The sequence below is a fragment of the Parathielavia appendiculata genome, assembly GCF_033297405.1.
Source record: "Parathielavia appendiculata strain CBS 731.68 unplaced genomic scaffold N657scaffold_8, whole genome shotgun sequence".
Taxonomy (NCBI): domain Eukaryota; kingdom Fungi; phylum Ascomycota; class Sordariomycetes; order Sordariales; family Chaetomiaceae; genus Parathielavia; species Parathielavia appendiculata.
Window position 1 is genome coordinate 1,206,091 of NW_026944227.1, and position 20,049 is coordinate 1,226,139.

At 56.1% G+C, this 20,049-nt stretch overlaps 7 protein-coding genes across 7 annotated transcripts; 5 read left to right on the plus strand and 2 right to left on the minus strand.

Moving 5' to 3' along the window:
- Positions 1 to 93: 93 nt before the first annotated feature.
- Positions 94 to 3,864, plus strand: N657DRAFT_621170 (WD40 repeat-like protein; the record flags this gene model as incomplete). Its single annotated transcript, XM_062790613.1, has 2 exons — positions 94 to 3,556; positions 3,629 to 3,864. Exons 1-2 carry the CDS (start codon positions 532 to 534, stop codon positions 3,862 to 3,864), a joined length of 3,261 nt encoding a protein of 1,086 aa, XP_062646734.1. The 5' UTR covers positions 94 to 531.
- A 1,611-nt stretch (positions 3,865 to 5,475) lies between these two features.
- N657DRAFT_550961 (WLM-domain-containing protein) lies at positions 5,476 to 6,384 on the minus strand (the record flags this gene model as incomplete). The annotated part of the gene is made up of 1 exon (XM_062787899.1): positions 5,476 to 6,384. A coding segment is annotated over one exon (909 nt), but the record flags the coding sequence as incomplete, so codon positions are not given.
- Positions 6,385 to 7,411: 1,027 nt separating this feature from the next.
- Positions 7,412 to 7,938, plus strand: N657DRAFT_575504 (DUF1960-domain-containing protein; the record flags this gene model as incomplete). Its single annotated transcript, XM_062789109.1, has 3 exons — positions 7,412 to 7,575; positions 7,656 to 7,779; positions 7,843 to 7,938. The coding sequence occupies 3 exons, from the start codon at positions 7,412 to 7,414 to the stop codon at positions 7,936 to 7,938; spliced, it is 384 nt and encodes a 127-aa protein (XP_062646736.1).
- Positions 7,939 to 8,972: 1,034 nt separating this feature from the next.
- N657DRAFT_646725 (glycoside hydrolase family 72 protein) lies at positions 8,973 to 11,122 on the plus strand. Its single transcript, XM_062793170.1, has 3 exons — positions 8,973 to 9,135; positions 9,192 to 10,464; positions 10,535 to 11,122. Exons 1-3 carry the CDS (start codon positions 9,130 to 9,132, stop codon positions 10,714 to 10,716), a joined length of 1,461 nt encoding a protein of 486 aa, XP_062646737.1. The 5' UTR covers positions 8,973 to 9,129; the 3' UTR covers positions 10,717 to 11,122.
- An 847-nt stretch (positions 11,123 to 11,969) lies between these two features.
- On the minus strand, positions 11,970 to 14,259 carry N657DRAFT_489463 (glutathione synthetase ATP-binding domain-like protein). The gene is made up of 4 exons (XM_062787610.1): positions 13,524 to 14,259; positions 13,448 to 13,465; positions 12,915 to 13,089; positions 11,970 to 12,855 (listed from the first exon to the last, which is right to left on the minus strand). Exons 1-4 carry the CDS (start codon positions 13,944 to 13,946, stop codon positions 12,005 to 12,007), a joined length of 1,467 nt encoding a protein of 488 aa, XP_062646738.1. The 5' UTR covers positions 13,947 to 14,259; the 3' UTR covers positions 11,970 to 12,004.
- A 1,329-nt stretch (positions 14,260 to 15,588) lies between these two features.
- Positions 15,589 to 17,629, plus strand: N657DRAFT_575115 (citrate synthase; the record flags this gene model as incomplete). Its single annotated transcript, XM_062789079.1, has 2 exons — positions 15,589 to 16,041; positions 16,097 to 17,629. 2 exons carry the CDS (start codon positions 15,589 to 15,591, stop codon positions 17,627 to 17,629), a joined length of 1,986 nt encoding a protein of 661 aa, XP_062646739.1.
- A 585-nt stretch (positions 17,630 to 18,214) lies between these two features.
- Positions 18,215 to 19,290, plus strand: N657DRAFT_646728 (ribosomal protein L30-containing protein). Its single transcript, XM_062793171.1, has 2 exons — positions 18,215 to 18,321; positions 18,387 to 19,290. Exon 2 carries the CDS (start codon positions 18,685 to 18,687, stop codon positions 19,024 to 19,026), a length of 342 nt encoding a protein of 113 aa, XP_062646740.1. The 5' UTR covers positions 18,215 to 18,321; positions 18,387 to 18,684; the 3' UTR covers positions 19,027 to 19,290.
- Positions 19,291 to 20,049: the final 759 nt, after the last annotated feature.

A 20,049-nucleotide genomic window follows, 5' to 3' on the forward strand; every position in this document is an offset into this window, starting at 1 on the left:
CTCGGTTCGCTCTCCCCTGTCAAGTGCAACTGAGGCACCCCTGTCAAGGACCAGCACCCGGCCGCCCAACTTTTTGTCCCGCTCCGGCTTGTTGCTCAACAAGAGGCTGGGAATCGCAGCTGTTCACCAGGATTGTTTCCACACAAGGCGTTTTGCGACAACGCCGTCAAGCAATGCCGTGCACCTCACCTTGGCCCTGACTGACCCCACGCTGAGACGATTGGCGTCTCGCTGCACGGTCTTCATGTCACTCGCTGCAAGCTACATCATAATACTGAGGTGATGGTTCTGCGAGCCTGAGAGCTGTGCGGTCTAACCACGGATATCTTCGTCGGTTCTGATGCTGTGCGCTCCCAGCTCCCACACCCACCGTTCATTCTTTCGACACACGCACAAAGTTCCCTTTTCTCTTCGCTACGCTCCTTCTGTCTCGTCCGTTACAGGAGCGCTTTCTCCGCAGAGACGCCTACGCCCTCGTTAAACCACGTCCAATTTTATCTCGAGTAAACATACAGTCCATGGCGAAGAGCGATGGCATCCACTCCCTCAAACCGGATTAAGCTTACACCGTCCAATTCTCCGTTTCTCGCACGCCCTTCTCGCCCATCGACACGGCCCCGACCCCTCTACGAATCCTGCCTGTCCCTTGAGCGCGTGGTAGGGACCACCTGCAACTCCCCGACCGGGTTCGACACGGTCCACTCGTCCTTCGCCTACATTGCTGGCGGCGCCGTCGTTGTGGTCAATGTCTCGGGTGAGCACTACACACAGCGCTTCTACAGGGCCAGACCGACGGCAGTGCCCCTGCTCTCCGTTTCGCCCACCTCCAACCCTTCGTCGACAACGCCCAACTCCACGCCGAAAGCCAACGACAGCAGGAACAGAGCGGGCCCCTCCCCTAGAGATTCGCTCTATACGACGTCCGACTGGCCAGAGTCGCCCACCTCAAAGACCTGGACGAGCCGCGAGCGGATCAAGGCGACTACCTGTCTAGCTCTCAGTCGAGATGGACGGTACCTAGCAGTAGGCGAGACGGGCTATGCCCCGCGGGTACTCATTTTCAACCTACAGGATGCCTCATCCGACATACCCTTGGTATCCATCAGCGAACATACCTTTGGTGTCAAGGCCGTAGCCTGGTCCCCGGACACCAAGTATCTCGCATCGCTGGGCGCTGCCAACGATGGCTTCGTCTATCTGTGGAAGCTCGACCCCCGGACTGGCGCGGTGAAGTTGTTCCAGCAGAACAAGTGCACTTCGTTCGTCAAGGGGATGGTGTGGATGGGCAACAACCTCATAACACTCGGTGTCCGCCACGTCAAGGTGTGGCGGGTCGAAGATGGCCCCGAGGTCTCTCCCACCAAACCCAAATTTCCCGGCGAAGCATCAGCCCCTGTCCCCCCGCCACAGGCACAGAAACCGTTGCCGGGCAGGAACATCCTCCTTGGCCCAATGCTGGATGCGACGTTTAGCTGCGCATTCCCGATATCCGACGACAAGGCCATCATTTGCTCCGAAACGGGATGCGTGTGTCTCCTTGATGACACCAACAAGCAAATGAAGCTGGTGAAGGTTCTCGAGGTTGACTTCTGCGTTACATGCATATCCAGCCGAGGAGATAACGTGTACGTCGGCGGCAAAGATGGCCAGTTTGCCGTCATCAGCCTGGACAGCATAGTAGCCGGCACCTCCGAGCCGGCTGTCCGCGGGTCGGCGATGGCGGCAGGTCTCATTGCCATGGGATTCATGGCAGAAAATCTCGTCACCATAGACAGCAAGCGATCGATCAAGATCTGGAACTCTGCCTACACCCCTGCCGGGGACGGTGAAGATAAGGACACAGCCCACATCCCCATCCCGGGACTCGGTGACCCCATCAGTGGGATTCAGCGGTTGTCCATCCCGAACAGTTTAGGTGCTAGTTTCTTCACATGGTCTGGCCCTGGGAGAGTGACCGCTTGGGATTTGGGCGGCATGATCAAGTCTTCTTTCGACATACCAATCGAACAGGTTGACATGGGCACCGACTCTGATCCAGTCAACCAAATTGTTGTGGCGAGGGCCACGAACGACGGAAGCGTTTTCATCGCTGGAGACAAGCTTGGCGTTCTCCGCATCGTCGAGACGTCTAACGGGCGGTGTCTTCTGGAAACGAAAGCACATTCGTCCAACTGCCAAGACATCACAGTACACGAGGGCCAGTCGAGGTTTCTCGTGGCCTCTTGCGGGAGAGACCGGACAGTCCAGCTGTTCCACCGCTCCGCTGCAGGGGAATTTGAGCACTTCCAGACGCTCGAGTTCAGCGCCAAGGTGGTACAGGTGCTCTTCTCTGCCGAAGACAAGGTGTTGACGTGCTCCCTCGATCGAACACTCCAGATCCATGATCTGGTGAGCAAGGAGGGGGAGCCGGACGTCATAGCAGCCATCCCTTCTAAAGTGATATCTCTAAGGGCATCCCCGTCGTCCATGGCAGTGACGCCCGAGGAAAAGGCGATTTTCGTTTCCCTGCTGGACCGGTCCGTCTGCCAGTATGATTTCAGCAACGGGCGGCTTCTCAGTTCTTTTAAGTGCAACGACGAAGTAGGGCTCGACTCGGTCGTCCTCGAGTCCCTGACCTACGGCCAGCTTGGTCCCGACTTGCCTTTCCTTCTCGGCATCTCCAACACAGACAAATCCGTGAGAGTTTACGACGCACAAGCAGGATGTTTCATGGACCGCGAATGGGGTCACACCGAAGCCATCAACGGCGTCATCCTGATCGACACGGAAGAAGCTGGTCGAAAGGTCGTCAGCGTCGGCGAGGACGGCACCATCATGATCTGGGCACTCGAGATCCCAGATCCAACAGCTCCCACCCGCACCCGCGACCCATCCCCAGAAAAGACCCCCCAACTGGCCTCCACGCGGCCTCCGCTCCGCCGCGTCCTTTCCAAGGCCGAACTCGCCGAGTTCCAACGCCCTTCTTCCGCCAACGGCGGCAACAGCAGTACCAACGGTCGCCGCTCACCACCCCGGCCCACGAACCGCCGCGCCTCTAAGTTCCACCTTCCCGTCTCGTCCCTCCGCACCCCGACCGCCGACAAACAAACCAGCCCTACCAGCGCGAGCGCCGCCGTCGTAGACGACACCCCCTCCCGCCGCGCCTCCTCGGGAGGCGGCTCCCGCTCCGACGCCAGCCCACCCCCCTCCAGCCCAAAGACGCGATCCAAAATGTTCCGCCGCCCGTCCCTCCCCGCGCTGGGCGCCACCCCTTCGGGCAGTCTCAAGTCGCGCAAGTTTTCCAGTTCCCATAACAACCAGCGCAGCGGGAACGGACTCAGCGGTGGTAGTGGTGGCGGCGGTGGCAGCGGGGGTGGTGGTGGTGGGTATGGGTTCGGCTCTCTCAGCATGGCGACGGAGCAAACGTGCCGGCAGCTCAGGGCGTACCGCAAGAAGATCACGACGGCGTCGGCGGACGCGGCAATCAACGGGGATGTGCTTGCGCAGTTGGATGCCGAGTTGAGGTTGACGGCTGCTGCGCTGGGGGAGAGGGCTATTCGTAGCCGGACTTCCGGGGGTGGGGTTAGGGGGCGGCACCATCATCATCATTGGGAGAGGGAGAAGAGTGGGAGCGGGGATGGCGGGGAAGACGGGAAGAAGGAGGTTAGTGAGTCGGTCTTGAGTGGGTTGTTGGATCAGTACAGTGAGCGGTTGGTTAGCATGCTGGATGAGAAGTTGAGGCTGAGGTTGAGTGAGGAGGAGAAGGACGCGCTGGTAAGGGAGAGGCCGAAAACTGCCGGGGAAGAGTCGAGTTCGAGGTCGGGGTCGACGTCCGGGGCTAGTTTGGAGGGTGGGGTTGTTTGTGAGGAGCCCGAGGAGGTGTGAGGGTTTGTTGGCGTGGGCTTGGGATAGTAACAATATTACCTAATCGCCGCGATGAGGTGCGGTGCGGAGAGAACTGGGTGGGTTGGTGGTGATGGTGATGGTAATGGGTAGAAAGGGGCGAAGATGGCGAACTGGAGGCGCGATACCCTTTGCTCAGGTTTTTCGTTTTCCTTTCTTTCTCTCCCTTTTGTTCGTCCCTTTTCCTCTCTTCTTCGCTCTGTACATGTATCATACTCACCCACTGTGACATCTTGCCATTTTTTTTACGGCGTCAAGCATATTTCCTTATTTATCTGCCGTTTTCTTTTATTACGTTGTTTCCATTATCAGACTTCGGTTTGGTATCCCCTTGCCATGGAACGGGGTTGGATATACTACTCGCAATACAAGCCGCGGACAAAATAAGACAAGGATGGGTAGTCGAGATGGATAGGCGTTCTGGACGGGATGGGACTGGGTAATAAGGGGTACTTATACACTGAATAAGCCCGCTTCTGTGCGGGAGACGGCTGAATGTGATGCTTTTCGCTAGGGTTTCGCCTTGATTTTCCCTTCTTCTTTTCTTGCACGATGCCTTTGTTTTATTTAGAACACGCCTTCCGTACTGTAAGCATGGAATTTACCGGATGGGCGGGCCGTTGCCTCCGGGATAGGAAAGGGGTGGCTGGCTGGCGGGACGTCACGAGCTTATCGGAGAGCTTGTTGGCAGTAAGTCCTGGTATCAGGCACGGCTAATGAGTGTTGTGAGGGAAAGGGGAAATAAAAGTCGTGGTTTGATCGATCTTGCTGGATACCGCTATGGCTGTGTAAGCTGAATGATATGCTGGCGAAGTAGAAGTGATTCCAATATCTGAACCTCTGGTTTATATGAGGTATCAAGGCTCCAAAACCTGGCTTGGGTGGGCTATCACCAGGGGGCTCATGGCCTCCTCAACGGCGGTTGCTAGATGAATTGGGCGGATTGGGATATCCTTCCCACCGCTAGGGCCGTCGACGTGAACAAGGTTATTAAGACGCACTTCTTGAGCTCTCTTGTTCAAACTTCGCGATGAACACGGAGTTGAGCGGAGACAGGGATGTCGGCCAAAGTATTCTCTGGCGATGCGCATGTTGGCATTGTGGTAACAGTTCAGATGAGTGAATATATTTGGAACACGGGCGGTGACTTCTCACCTCATTTCCATCACCATCTAACCACCCAAACGGCGCAGAACCAAGTACGAGCATACGATGGTATCAGTGAAACCGTGTCATAAAAACCCGCTGCAGCTCGGTAGGCCCCTGTATGGTATCATTCCCTTCACACCCAGATTGACATGCGGGTGACCATCTCGCAGGAAAAAAATGAAATTCGGGCGCTCCACGGAAAGTCCCCAAAAGCGTGGTTTCCAGCGTAGATGCTCAAGCCGAGTCTTGCCCCTGTTCTCTCGTCTTACAATTTCTCCCCTGCCTCTCATCACCACTCCCCTGCCTCGTCGCCCTCTCCAAATTCGACCACCTCGCCTCAGCCGCCCTAGCTCTTATTTCCCTAGCGCTCAACCCTTCAGCATCGCCTCCTCCCCCGCCCAAAACATACGTCCCGCCGGTCCACCCGCCATGATCCATCACCATGCCCTCCTCCTCCTCCTGCTGGCCCCTCCCAGGGGCATACTCCTCCGCCCCCACCGTTTGCCCGCCACTCTTCCAATCAGCCCTCTCAACCTCCTTCTCAATCTCCCTACAAAGCTTCCAAAAGTGCTGGTCGTGCTCGCCGTGCACGTTGTGCGCCAGCTCGTGGCACAGCGTCTTGCGGATCACCTTGTAGTCGCGCCAGCCGTCGTACGCGTCGGTCCGCAGCCGCAGCTCAATTACTTCTCCCTTGTTGCGGTTCAGGCCCAAAATGCGCGTCACGCCTTCGTACGTTGCCGACGTGTGCGCCGCCGGGTCCATCTCGGTCAGCAGGCCGACGCTGAACCGGTGGCGCTTCATGGCCGCCCGAATCCCCGGGTCCGCCTTGAGCCGCTCCAGCAGCGCCAGGCTGCGGGACGAGTTTGGCAGGTGTGGTAGCGGCCGAAGCGTGTGGAATGTGTAGGTGACGTCGTCGGCGGTGGCGCGCTGCGTGGGCGTCAGCCGCGAGAGGCGGGCGCGGGCCGCGGCTCGCTTGGCTTGCCAAGACGCGGCGGACGCGCGTTGGTTCTGGAGGGAGGTGAGATCCGAGGTTTGCGGGGCCAGCAGGCGGAGGGTGGTGTGGTTGAGCGCAGAGAGGGGGAGGTGGGCGTCGTCGGACGGGGTGTAGACTGATTTGAGGCCTGGTTGGCGCTTTTCGAGAAGGGCTTTGGCTCTAGACCAGTCGTACGAAGGGAACTCGAGGGACAGGGAGAGGATGAGGTGCTCGAAAGTGTCGGTTGGATAAAATTCCCATTTTTGCATGTGCTTTTCTGGTGGGAATTTGAGTGTTATCTGGACTGGAGGTTCGTGGTGAGAGGGACTCGACGTGTCCGACTCGACGTCTCTTGGTGGCGTGGGCTCTCTGGGTTCCATAATGGATAGAGAGATCAAGCCAGACTTCACAGGCAGCCCGGAGTAAGAAGGTCTTCCAAAGGGTGAGAAGCCCTGTAGCGGTTGATATACGAGATGAGAGGCGTGGTCAAGACAGAGCCTCGAGACTGCGACGAATGTCGGCGTGGATAGTTAGGTTATGAAGCACGCGTGACCGCGGGCTGTAGCAATAAATACGATACTACGCTCAGCGGAGATATACTGAAAAGATAGCTAGGGGAGGATGGAATTTCGTTGTAAAGTCGCGAGGCGGTCTTGATGCTTGTGAGATCGAACAATCCAGAAGCGGTTATTAGGTTTGTTAAGCATTTGCTTTGTCATCCTCCGCTGCCACTTCGAGACTCTGAATTATACTGTAGCCGGTTGTCGGAGAGCACTCTGGAACCAGACAGGGAAAACTGAGCCACAATTCAAGTGGAAAGCCCAAAGCCAGAAGCTTTGGTATAACAGGCAAATAAAGATGATGAAAGTTTCCCGCACTGCCTAAATATCCGTCTCGTTCGATCGTGTCTAAGAAAGAGGTTAGTGGGTCTACCATTTCCCATCAATACCATACGGAGGAGCTGATCGAGAGCTCGGAAACAGCACTCGGAGACAATGCTTTCCTTGACATTGAAATACTCGAATCAACTGCTGATGTCTTTACTGAGCAACTTGAAGATTTGTTGCATGTCAGTATCAGGCAGATACATATAGCATGGCGGCAGAGGTCAGTAGGACACGCGGGCAATGATACACGTGAATGCAGCTCACTGCAAAACTGTGAGCTTGTCATCGTGACGTAATGGCAGAAGTATCACACGTACTCAACTCAGGTCATATACCCCGACGAGGGGCTAGCGGTTGCTGATACTTCTTTAGAAAGCCAATCCGACCGAGACAAGTACACTTTCAAAAAGTTAATGATTGCAGTCTGAGGCGGAGCTGAATCTTTTCGACACATCTCAAGCGACTTATCCAGTACCACTCACGAACTCATACACAGGAACCACCGGCACCATTAGTCACCATGGCTCGTGGCGGTACCCAGATGACCAGAGTCCATTACAGGGGCAAGAATGACGACTACTTCGTCTTTCTTGACAGCGTTGAGGACTACAGGAAGTGGCTGGGTGATTCATCCATTCCCCTTGCACAGGTGGTTCGGTCGTTCCAGATCTTCTGCACACACAAGTACGTGGCCTGGGCTAAGGTACCTTAGCTGGGACATTGGCTGTGGTCACACACTGTGACTAAAATGACCTCAACTTTAGGCACGGCAACCAAGGAATGTATGACCATGCTTCGAATGCCGACCTCGACAACGAGTTTGGCACCCATAAGGATGTGGAAGTCCTGGAGAAGGTTTTGCGCGAGGGCACAGTTACCGAGGGTCATGTAAGTGCTTGTAACCTGCCAACGTCGTGTGTGTTTTTGACGTACACTAACTATCTGTCCCAGATGATGGAGCGTAATGGCGGCAGGAATGATTCGAATGGCGGCTGGGGAGTCGGGATTGGGCCCAACGGCGGCGGTCATCCCGGCACTCACCAGTAGTCTGCATGCTCAAGACCTCGGGTGTTTAGGAGGTTACTGAATATTATGCCGTGCCCAAATCACCAAACGAGATGCACGCGGACGACGACTGCAGCTTGTCGATTGTCTCTTGAACACACCGGGAGAAGTTTCCTGAGTGTGTAGACTGGAACTACATAGAGCTTACCCGAACATGATCCAAGCAATATCCACCGCACTGGCAAGAAATGGAAAGGGGGGCGTTCCCAGTTCAGATCAAACATCGAGCCCAACTTCTTGCCTAACATGCCCTCAGTGCCAACTGTTTTCCGGTTTCCGGGCAAGCATGCTTTCTCGAGTCAAATCATCCTTGTTTGTCTATCTTTCTCCTTTGCGACTGTTAAGCCACAATATTAACCCGGTGTAAGCCACGGCTAGCGTCAGCCACTGTTGGAATCCTGGTGCTCTGAGAGTTGAGACGTGTCCAGGTGAAACAGTCTGAGAGTTCCGTTCGCTTGGCTCGGCGGAACTGGAAGTATTTCCTGTCCTTTGGGTGTCCCTGACGATTGAAGCGGGGCTCCATGCAGTGTCACTTGCCGTTATCCCCGCACAGCAGGTAGCTGTAGTTTCAGTTGCATCACTCGGGAACCATCGTATTGATGAGCTGGCTGTCCACAGAATGGTGCATCTCGTACTCCGTACTCTGTATCTTTTCGCTGTTTGATGCGTCTTTGCTGTCCGCACTCAAAGTCTTTCTCCACGTTAAACGTTATGGTGGCACGCTAGTGACGCTACAGTGGATCCCCCCAGGGGTCCTGCCACAAGAGGCAAGACGGTCATTTCCCCTGAGCGATCTGGCCAATCAGCTTTGGTACCTTCAAGGCTCCCAGGCTTTTCGGTAGCCATCCCGAGGCCGCTAGGCTCGCCTTGGCGATACCCTCGTGTTTCCCAGGTTCATTACTCAGGGCGAACCTTTAAACTCCTTTGCGCCGCCGAGTTTCTCGTGTTGGTTGGTCGTTTGGGGTTCGTCTCATCCTCCTCCTCAACGTTCCTTCTTTGGCATTTGATGGGGGACACGCTCTGCGCTTCCTTTCCTCCCGTCTCTCTTCTTGTCGCTCCTTTGGCACCCGATCGTTTAGCTTTTGTTGATTTTCGGCTTTTGCGCCGACGCCAGTCTCATAGCTAATATCCCTTCCGCTGTATCTAAACCAAACATCAGCCGTCCAATCCATAATGCTTGTATGCCACTCAATTCACTCGACGCGAACCGATGAAGAGCTGACATGTCCCGTTAGCTCCATTCGGCGCTCCTGGCGCTCGGCGCAACCCTCGCCGCAGCCGTCCAGCCTTTGGAAGTGCAGGGCCAGTACTTCGTCAACCCCAAGACCGGCAACCGCTTCCAGATTGTCGGCGTCGCCTACCAGCCGGGCGGCTCCGCCGGCTACAACAAGGAAACCGGCCGTGACCCTCTGAGCGATCCCGATGTCTGCCTGCGCGATGCCGCCCTGCTCCAGATCCTTGGCGTCAACACTATCCGCGTCTACAATGTCAACCCCAATGTGAACCACGACAAATGCGCCAGCATCTTTAACGCCGCCGGCATGTACATGGTTGTCGACGTTAACTCGCCCCTGGTAGGCGACTCCCTGACCAGCTGGAACCCCTGGGAGTCATACTATGCCGCCTACCTTAACCGCACCTTTGCTGTCGTCGAGGCGTTCAAGAACTACCCCAACACCTTGGCGTTTTTCTCTGGCAACGAGGTTCTCAACAACGAAGACACGGGCGCCACGGTTCCCCCTTACATGCGTGCCGTCACCCGCGACATCAAGAACTACGTCAAGAAGCACGTCTCGCGCCCCATCCCGGTCGGCTACTCGGCCGCCGATGTCCGGGAGATTCTGTTCGACACGTACAACTACTTCCAGTGCACCCTGGAGGGTGATGACGACAACATGAGCCGCGCCGACATCTTCGCCCTCAACAGCTACAGCTGGTGCGGCGAGAGCTCCTTTACGGAGTCCAGCTACGACAAACTTGTCAGCGGCTTCAGCGGCGCCGCCGTGCCCATATTCTTCTCTGAGTTCGGCTGCAACGAGGTCAAGCCGCGCATCTTCCAAGAGGTTGGCACCATCTATGGCTCGGAGATGACGGGCATCTTTTCAGGCGGCGTCGTCTACGAGTACACGCAGGAGCCCAACGACTTTGGCCTGGTTGACATGCACGACGACGGCTCCGCCGATCTCATGCCCGACTTCTTGTCTCTCAAGGAGCAGTACGCCAAGCTTAACTTCACCGAGATCCAGGGCCAGAAGGCCGCCTCCTCGACCAACACGCCGCCGGTGTGCAGTGCCAGCCTTATCAAGACAGAGGGCTTCAACAAGAACTTCACCCTCCCCGTGCTGCCCCCCGGCGCCCAGGAGATCATCGACGGCGGCGTCCAGCCCAAGCCTGTTGGCAAGATCGTTACCATCGACAGCTGGACAGTTAAGCACACCGTCAAGAACCCCGACGGCTCCGAAATCACCGGCCTGGCCGTCAAGCCGCTGGCCGACGATGAAACCAACGGTATGCCCTTCTTTCCCGCCCTTTCCCCCTTCCTTGTCGGACCCCCTAACCTTCTTGCTTTTACCCGTAGAACCCGGCAGCAACACCGCCAGTGTCGCCCCGGCCAGCACCACCGGCACCAGCGGCCGCACCAGCACCTCCACGTCACCGGCCGCTAGCACGAGCAGCAACGCCGCTGTCCCCGCGGGCGCGGGCGTCCTGCCTCCCATGGCCCTTGGCGCGCTTGCCGTCGTGGCTGGTATTGCGTTTTAGACCAGCCAGCGAGCCAACCGACGAGCTTTCTAGCCAACGGAGAGCCCGGTTTCAATATGACTTTTGCTGACGGGACTCATGTGTCTTCTTATGTTGCGCCACCAACCAGCTTCTGTTAAAAATACAAAGGGGTGGGGTGATATTGCTGAGGCCGGGTCGGACTGGGTTTGGGAACCTATTCAACACTGTCTTGGTTATAAATAGAGATGTTGTATATGTATACAGCAAGCAGGGCAGGGCAATCATGGACACAAAGGGAAGGAGAGCAGACTTTTCCACTATTGGTGTTGTACAAGATGTTCCTCACTGGTCTTCGTCGCGCCGCTTTCTCGGTTTTCTCTTGCTCTTGCTGTTCTCTGTCATGGGTCATGCATCATCTAATACCAGAACCTATTTGTTCTTCTCCATTCGGTTGAGTAGCTGGCTATATGCTTCTGAGGTCAAGAGGTCGATGGGTGCCCATGTCCACCTGGTTGTATAAAAGACTCTGGGCGGTGTTACTACTGCTGCTTGCTGTAGTGGAGGTCGGTCAGACACTGCTTTGCTAATGGAGGCCACTCGCTGACCCGAGAATGCTCGAAGTCATACCCAGGAGTCCTGGGACGCTCGACGGCTGTAAGTTTTACTTGTCATCCATTTAACTACAAATCTCGAGAGGTCTTTCCTGCCAGGTATAGTTGGCTTCTGCAGCATAGTTGTTCCTGTGCTGGTGATATTATGAAGAGACAACACGCCAATATCCCACCCCATCGTGTCGCCGAAGACCAAAGTGTTCCTTGTCTCTCATCTCTCGGCGCCGGCTTCCTCCGAGCAACGACATGGATGGTTAACCTCTAACCTGTGCATGCGATGGGCCGCAGGGTTTCAAGAAGGTTCCTGTACAACCATTTCGGTTGGTGCTGGTACGGCTTCACTGAAGGTTTAGCACCCGCAACGGATGGACAGAACTCCGAAATGCCAGAGCTGACTCATGTTGATGACAGCCATTCCCGAGGGAGGGAACGAAAGACTATGAAGCAGAAGGGGAACGAACGGACAAGGCGATCGACCAGCCCAAAGATGCGGCAACGCCACTCCGTATATCTGCCCTGGTGCCACAATGCGGCTTTGACAAAAATAGAAAGGGTCGAACACCAGCGTTGGCAACACGACTGGGTAGGACAAGATGGCACCATAACTGCTGTATTATACTTCTATTGGGAATCTTTCCCGCCATAAATGCGCCGTAATGAAGGAATCATCAAACGGCAAGGTGAATAACGTCATGCTTCGCTAAGATAACCGTTTTTTAACCCTTGAACTCCTCAGCCTTGCTCTCCTCCCACTTGCCCGGGATCAGAGCCAAGGGCACGATGCCGGACACGTGCATCTCAGGACCAAAGATCTTGGCGTTGAGGCCGAGCTCCTGAGTAGCCGCCTTCATGTTCTTGAGACCCTCCTGGTAATTTGGGCCAGCGCGGCGGACCCAGATTTGGACGTTGTGCTCGTTGAGGGTGTTAGCGTACTCCCGGAGCGCCTTGATAACGCCCTTGAAGGTGCTGGCGACGTTGGTGAAGTTGGCGATACCGCCACCAATGAAAAGAACCTTGCCCTTGGGGTTCATCGGGGCCCGGAGCATTAGGTCGAGCACAGTCCGGGCATAGTGGTATGTCTGGGACTCAGTGGGAGCACCAGAGTACTCGCCGTAGTTGGCAAGCTCATCGGCAAAGCCGGCCGAAGCGATGGCATCGGCGTAGACGACCGACGCACCACCACCCGCAACCAGGGTCCAGATTCTGCCGTTGGGGTTCAGAACCGTCAGCTTAAGTGAGGCGCCAGTCTTGGCATCAAGCTCAGCAATGTAAGCCTCCTCTTTGGACAGCTCACGGCCAAAGGGAGCCGGGAACTCGATCGGAGGGCCGGCATCGACATTGATGGTGCCGTTGCTGGTAGTCGGGGCAGTGATGCCCAGAGCGGACGGCGACCTCGCAATAGCCCACTTCGAACCACACTCAAAGTCTGCTGTTTGATCCAACTTGGCAGCCAGATCGAGGAAGTGCACTGTCGCGGAGGTGGCATCCTCGTTGGGGATCACAACCAGAGGGTTGATCTCGAGGTAGGTGAATTGGCAGTCCACATAGACAGCGTAGAGGCGGGTGACTTGGAAGCAACCATGGTCAGCAACTACATCTGCAAGTGAAGGCGAAGGTAAGACCCACTAAAGTCAACGAGGACATTGTGGACGCCCTTGGGAACGTTCTTCAGGAGAGTGGCAGCAATTTCCTCGTTTGAAGGGTATTGTGTGAGGTCGACAGGAATGAGCAACTTCTCGGCTTTGGAATCGACATCGCCAACGTCAACACCACCCTCGTGGGTGAAGAGGATCCAGTCGCCCTGATAAGATGACCAGTCAGCAGTGTTCATGTGGTGGGAATTGTTTTGCCTGTTTCCGGGACTGTGGGCCGCTTGGTCCACAGTCACAATGCGGTTTAGCCTTCCGTTCGTCCGTGACGGGGCTCGTCCGGAATGAACTCTCGTTTGCACAGAGTTCTCCGAGTATAAAACTCAGAATAACACCCGGGGGTTGGTGCACTTGCTGCATCCTCCTTCCACATCACCACCTTCACCTCACTGGCTATCAGCCCTCGATTCCATCCCCCTTGTGAATGCTTGAGCATGCAAGTGGGGCCTGGTTCACGAATGAAGTCCCACCAGGCGCCAAGAATGGACTCAACCGAAAACCAATACTTACATCGCGAACCGAGTTGATCTATGAGGCGTTAGCGCAATCTGCTCTCGGCGGGTTTCACCAGGACGGCACAACTCACGTTGATGTAGTACTCGGTGTCAGCGGGATGCGGTACGAAGGGTTCGACGAGGAACTGCCGGAGGACGCCCTCTGTGTGCTCAACCTTCTGCACCTTGCCGGCACGCTCCGCAATCCACGCTCTTGCCTCGGCCCAAGTCTTGTTGAGCGCGAGAAGGCCGCTCTTGCCACGGCGTTTAATGAGCTGGTCTGGCTTCGCAACGAACTTGGCGTCCGCGTGCAGCAGCCACGGGTATGTGATCTCGGCCTGGTCCAGGACGGCGTTGACGTCGGCGTCCTCGGGGAAGTGAAGGGAGGCGAGCCTGGGAGGCGGGTTGTGCTTCGTCGGGGGAGGCAGCGGGCTCGGCTTAATCACCGGAGCACGGGTGAGGTGGTAGTTGATGATGGCCTTGCCATCGGCCTCGAGGATGCTCTTCGCAGACATGTTGCTGGTGAGTGGGCGGCCTTTTCCTCTATCTTCAGTTCTTGTTTGGTTTTCTACTCTTTTCCCTTTTCAGACCGTCAGAAAAGTCCTGCAACTGGTGCTCGCGAGTTTTGTGGGTGGCCGAATGCGGAGAGATGAAGAAATCAAGTTGGGACGGCGGTGCTCTTCCAACCTCGAGTGAGGGGCAATTACCTGGTGCGAAGTCTCGAGGGACTGGGCCGTAATTGCTGAAGGGCGGACGTGTAAGGGATGGCGTACGAAGTGAGGAAGGGAGGAATGGTCTCGAGATGCAGCTTCGAGGAAAACCAAGGCCGACTTCTACCTGGGCTCTCTGGCAAAACACTCGCGGCAACTGCTGCACAGGGGATCGTAGCGTCCCTTGCGGTTGGGGAGGGGGGGGGGAGAAGAGCCAGAAAAAGCCCAGGTACCGCTGAGGTGCCGGCCGCCAAAATCCATTGGGGTAATTCTTGCAGCGGGGCGGTGCTATGGAGAGCGGTCAGGAACCCGAGGTACCGGTACATTGCCCTTGAAAGTTACCCCTGACCGCACCTTCACAACCCCTCCTCAGCTTCCATTCCCCGCCCCTGCGTCTTTGGCCGCAGATGACAAGCCCCGTCCTTTCCTGAGATGGTGCCCAATTTACATTTCGGTCTGTTTCTTTTGTCGTCTTCGACCATCTCTCCTTGGAGCGCACTTTATTTCGAGCTGGTCATCAGTGTGACGTTGGTCGGCGGACAGGACTTGGGGATCGTCCGAGCAGACCACTTGGATCATCAACCGGTGCTTTCCATCCGATTGTCCAAGGATCGGGCTGTATCAATATCTTTGTTGTCCGTCTTGAGATTCCATGGCCGTCCTTCACTAGGCCGGAGCTGTCGTGTGCCCAATTTGACCTGCCCTGCTGGCCTCGGCCCCGCGGCGCCCGAAATCTCATCCGAGTTCAAGGCTTTCTGCCCCGCAGGAATCCATCACTAGTTGGGGTGTCAAGTCAGTTACTTTCTCGTCTTCAATAGATCAAGATGCAATTGCCTCTGCCAAGGCCTCTTCTTCCTCCTTCTTCTTCACATTTCTTCTGGAATGCAAGGACGCAATACCGCCGTTACTGTGGAAGGCGTTGTCCAGGCGATGGCATTCCCGCATCTTCGCAAATTTTTAGAAACCGGAGGTGCATCGGATGACAAGGTGGGCTGATGTACCGGTACTTTGGATGTCAAGTGCATCGGCACCCCACCCTGCCTGTCACGAAATGTCGCAGAACGGTCCAGCTTTGCGCTGCTTCGGGCTAGCCCGTCAGGCGATCGGACAAGGGGACAAAAGAGTTGGGGAACTGCCACCGTTTGTTGGACCAACAATTCTTGGGGGTTCCAGTGCAAGGAGGGCTCATGGATCCGGTTCTCGCCAGGGCAACACTCGACAGCTGCGGAACACTTGCGCCTACCCCGAATCTGTCTTGCGTTCCGACGAAACGGCAGGGACCGACAAAAACCTCCTCAAAATTCCTGCCCGCCGTCCTCGCATTTCTGCGAACCCATCACACCTCCTCGCTCCGACCCACGCTTCGCAAGAACTCGTCGTCCTCTTTGCATTTCAATTCCTGATCCCGGCACTTCTCAGCGAGTTCGAGTCGAATTCACACATCACAATGGCAGCCAACGGCAGCAATGGTGCCTCGGCGACGGGTGGCCTGTCTGCTAACGACAACATCCGCCGGTTCGCCGCGCCAAGCCGGCCGATGAGCCCGCTCCCCGCGCATGCTCTCTTCAACGACAAGACAAGATGCTTTGTCTACGGTCTCCAGCCCCGTGCCGTGCAGGGCATGCTCGACTTCGACTTCATCTGCAAGCGTAAGACGCCGTCAGTTGCGGGCATCATCTACACATTTGGCGGTCAGTTCGTGAGCAAGATGTACTGGGGCACCAGCGAGACGCTGCTCCCCGTGTACCAGCAGGTGGAGAAGGCCATGGCCAAGCACCCTGACGTCGACGTCGTGGTCAACTTCGCTTCGTCTCGCAGCGTCTACAGCTCGACGATGGAGCTCATGGAGTACCCCCAGATCAAGACAATTGCCATTATTGCCGAGGGTGTTCCAGAACGCGTAAGTTGTTTTGGGTAAAGTTGCTCTTGCGATGAGTTGCTAACGTGTAGCTCAGCGGGCCCGTGAGATCGCACATGTTGCTCAGAAGAAGGGTGTCACGATTATTGGCCCCGCCACCGTTGGCGGCATCAAACCCGGCTCCTTCAAGATTGGCAACACCGGCGGCATGATGGACAACATTGTGGCCTCCAAGCTGTACCGCAAGGGCTCGGTTGGCTACGTCTCCAAGTCCGGCGGCATGTCCAACGAGCTGAACAACATCATCTCGCAGACGACAGACGGCGTGTATGAAGGTGTCGCCATTGGTGGTGACCGGTACCCCGGCACCACCTTCATCGACCATCTCCTGCGCTACCAGGCGGATCCTGACTGCAAGATTCTCCTGCTTCTCGGCGAGGTTGGTGGTGTTGAGGAGTACAAGGTGATTGAAGCCGTGAAGCAGGGCATCATCACCAAGCCCATTGTCGCGTGGGCCATTGGTACGTGCGCGAGCATGTTCAAGACGGAGGTGCAGTTCGGCCATGCTGGCTCTTTTGCCAACTCGCAGCTTGAGACGGCCGCCATGAAGAACAAGAGCATGAAGGAAGCTGGCTTCTACGTCCCGGACACATTTGAGGACCTGCCGGATCTCCTCAAGTCTCTGTACGACAAGCTGGTGAAGGAGGGCACCATCAAGCCGCAACCTGAACCCGTCGTCCCGAAGATTCCCATTGACTACTCGTGGGCTCAAGAGCTCGGTCTCATCCGCAAGCCCGCTGCGTTCATCTCGACCATTTCGGATGACCGTGGCCAGGAACTTCTCTATGCTGGCATGCCCATCTCAGATGTGTTCAAGGAGGACATTGGCATCGGCGGTGTCATGTCTCTGCTGTGGTTCCGCCGCCGCCTGCCCGACTATGCATCCAAATTCCTCGAGATGGTTCTCATGCTCACTGCCGATCACGGCCCGGCTGTGTCTGGCGCCATGAACACCATCATCACCACGCGTGCCGGGAAGGACCTCATCTCTGCGCTGGTGAGCGGTCTGCTGACTATTGGTTCGCGGTTCGGCGGTGCCCTGGACGGCGCTGCCGAGGAGTTCACCAAGGCTTTCGACAAGGGCCTCAGCCCGCGCGAGTTCGTCGACTCGATGCGCAAGCAGAACAAGCTGATCCCGGGTATCGGCCACCGCGTCAAGTCGCGGAACAACCCTGACCTGCGTGTGGAGCTGGTCAAGGAGTATGTCAAGGCCAAGTTCCCCAGCTGCAAGATGCTCGACTATGCGCTGGCCGTCGAGACGGTGACCACGTCCAAGAAGGACAACCTAATTCTGAACGTGGATGGCTGCATTGCCGTGTGCTTCGTCGACCTGCTGCGGAACTGCGGCGCCTTCAGCACGGAGGAGGCGGAGGATTACCTCAGCATGGGCGTGCTCAACGGCCTCTTCGTGCTCGGCCGCAGCATCGGTCTGATTGCGCACTACCTCGATCAGAAGCGGCTGCGCACCGGCCTGTACCGTCACCCGTGGGATGACATTACGTACATCTTGCCGAGCATGCAGCAGGGCGGGGCGCCGGGCAATGAAGGCCGTGTGGAGGTGCAAATGTAAGAAGGGGGCGGTTTATTATTAGATGACTCGACAGTTAGACGCGGTTCCTCTATGAGATATGGAAGGAAATGGGCACGCGACACGGATTTGTCATGATGTTTGCAAGCAGAGTGCTTTTTATGGCTCAGCTCGCTCGTGGAAGGGTAGGACAAAGCCCGGATTCGTTTAGAAATTTTAATAAGTCAGTGAATCCATATGGGTCCGACGCAGTGTTATGCTGCTGGCCCATGGTTCTTGGTCAGCTCGGTGCGGCGCAGTCAGAAGGATCTACGCGGTCCTGTTCTGTTTCCTGCTTTGATGTCGAGGATGTGGTGATGGAGGGCTGCAGTCCACACGGCTTTTCAGCGACCTACAGATCCAAGAATATCTGTAGTCAACGAGATGAGATACCTCATGAAGGACGCCTCAATATCATCAAGTCTACTGCGTACTTCGTACCGTCCTCTTAAACTCGAAATTGTGGTGGGTCCAACAGGATCCCCGAGCGGTCTGTCGCGGCAGAACTTTTGGTGTCAATCATGTGCACCGTGCTCCTTTGCCAAGACCGCGGGATCGGCCCGGATTGTTGCATTTTCTGGTCTGGCGCCGACGTCGTGTCATATAGCGCAGACGAACCAGGCTTTCTGATCCGCCCACAATTGAAGGCTACATAGCTCTTGAGCTGTTTAGAGCGGATTTATGAATTGGGCCAGGTGAGCTCTGTCCCTTGGGCTGCAATGGGGCGTCGAATAGGCTATACCTAATGCTTGCAATGAAGGAAAAGAAACCCGAGGATCAATCTGCCACTGCCGGCCACGACGACCCAGAACGACCGCGAGAGGAGGGCACGCGAACAAATAGACGGACAAACGAGCGGATACCTTACCCTATTGGCAAAATACTAGCTCTGCTCTGTCGAGCCGCAAATCCTTCCCTTTTCTTTGGAGGAGAGCAGTTCAACTCCAACTTCCTTCCACAACCTGGCCGAAGGACCAAAAACCAATCCCATCTATCTATCTACCTTACCAATTCAAGACCAGCACAGACACACCAAACCAGAAAACAAAACAGAGAAAATGTCCTACTTCCGCATAACCCTCCACCGCTCGGCAATCGGCCTGCCCAAGCGCACGCGCGGTGTGCTCGCTGCCCTGGGCCTGCACCGCCGCGCCCAGGTCGTTTTTCACCCGGTCAGCGCCCAGTTCGCGGGCATGATAATGAAGGTCAAGGAGCTGGTGCGCATCGAGGAAGTTGAGAGGCCCATGACCAAGCGCGAGCTGCATGAGTCGCGAAGGCCCGAGCCTGGGTTTTGGGTCGAGACGCCACGTGCTAGTAGTTTCGGGATGAGGAGGGTATTGGCGACAGGGCAGCAGCAGCAGCAGCAAGGGGAGGGGCAGCAGGAGGGGGTTAGGTTATGAGATGGTCGAGGTAGGGGGGTGGAACAGGGAATGGTGTGGGAAGGGAGGTATTGAGGCTAAGGAGTGGTGGAGGGCTGGGGAAGGGGAACTACCCTGTGGGCGGGATCAGGCAAGCTGATGAGGAGTAAATGATAGAGATTGTGGTGGAGTTCTGTGTACCATATTGTATGATACATACCGGATCACGACGGCCGTTCTGATTCATGGGTCTCCCGCCCTGATTTCAATGCACACTCATGATGGTCATTCCGATAAAGCACGCACATTCAGTCAGTCAGTATCACCCGAAGCAACTTGATTTCGTCCTGTGATGTTACCAACCCGAAGGAGGAATGAACCCCCATGACAAGAAGAAAAGAAATACCATGCACCAGCTGCCAGCGTCCTTGTCCAGTCCCTGAGCTCCAAGGGGCATGTCCATGACATTCCATGATAGCAGTCCACCACAGTCCCAGCCATATCAACAGCAACGGCAATGAGAACCCAGATGAGCCTTCGCTCTACAGCCCAAGCACGATCCATCATCCGTTGATCCCCGATCATCAGCCGGTCACTCCGGTAAAGAAACAGAAATAAGGAAAAAGCCCAAGATCATCCAACCAAGGTGAGAATGCGAATTCCAACAAGTAAAGCCCATCCACCCTTTGCGCATGTATAACAACAAACCCCTCCCCCCTCTCTCTTTTGACGATCCGTCATGTTCCCAGGCCAAAACTCCGATCCGATGGAGGTCAAGTGCGCGGTGCCGAGCCGAGCAAGCAAGCAAGCAAGCAATGATCAAGCAAAAGCCAATCGCTGAGGTGATATTCCAGACCCGTCTTTTGTCTTTGTCTTTTGTTGTTGTCGCTGCCGTCGAATGTCGAGGGCACGCGTGATCCGGAGCACAATGACCAAGCATGAGAGAGAGCCCCAGAAGAAAAGGGAAGAAGTCAAGCGTCGTGCGTCAGCTCATTCACCTCTTGGCGAACGCTGGAATGGCGAGGTCCAAATCCTTTCCCAGGCCATGAGAAGAGGCAAGTTTTG

What these genes read in the sequence shown, in the direction of transcription:
- N657DRAFT_646728 (XM_062793171.1), top strand. Translation starts at nt 18,685, where the DNA reads ATGTCCTACTTCCGCATAACCCTCCACCGCTCGGCAATCGGCCTGCCC.
- N657DRAFT_489463 (XM_062787610.1), bottom strand. Translation starts at nt 13,946, where the DNA reads ATGTCTGCGAAGAGCATCCTCGAGGCCGATGGCAAGGCCATCATCAAC. An exon ending in CAATGTCCTCGTTGACTTTA is followed by an intron (nt 12,856 to 12,914) that starts GTGGGTCTTACC and finishes GTTGCTTCCAAG; the next exon opens with TCACCCGCCTCTACGCTGTC.
- N657DRAFT_646725 (XM_062793170.1), top strand. An exon ending in GGCCGACGATGAAACCAACG is followed by an intron (nt 10,465 to 10,534) that starts GTATGCCCTTCT and finishes TTTTACCCGTAG; the next exon opens with AACCCGGCAGCAACACCGCC.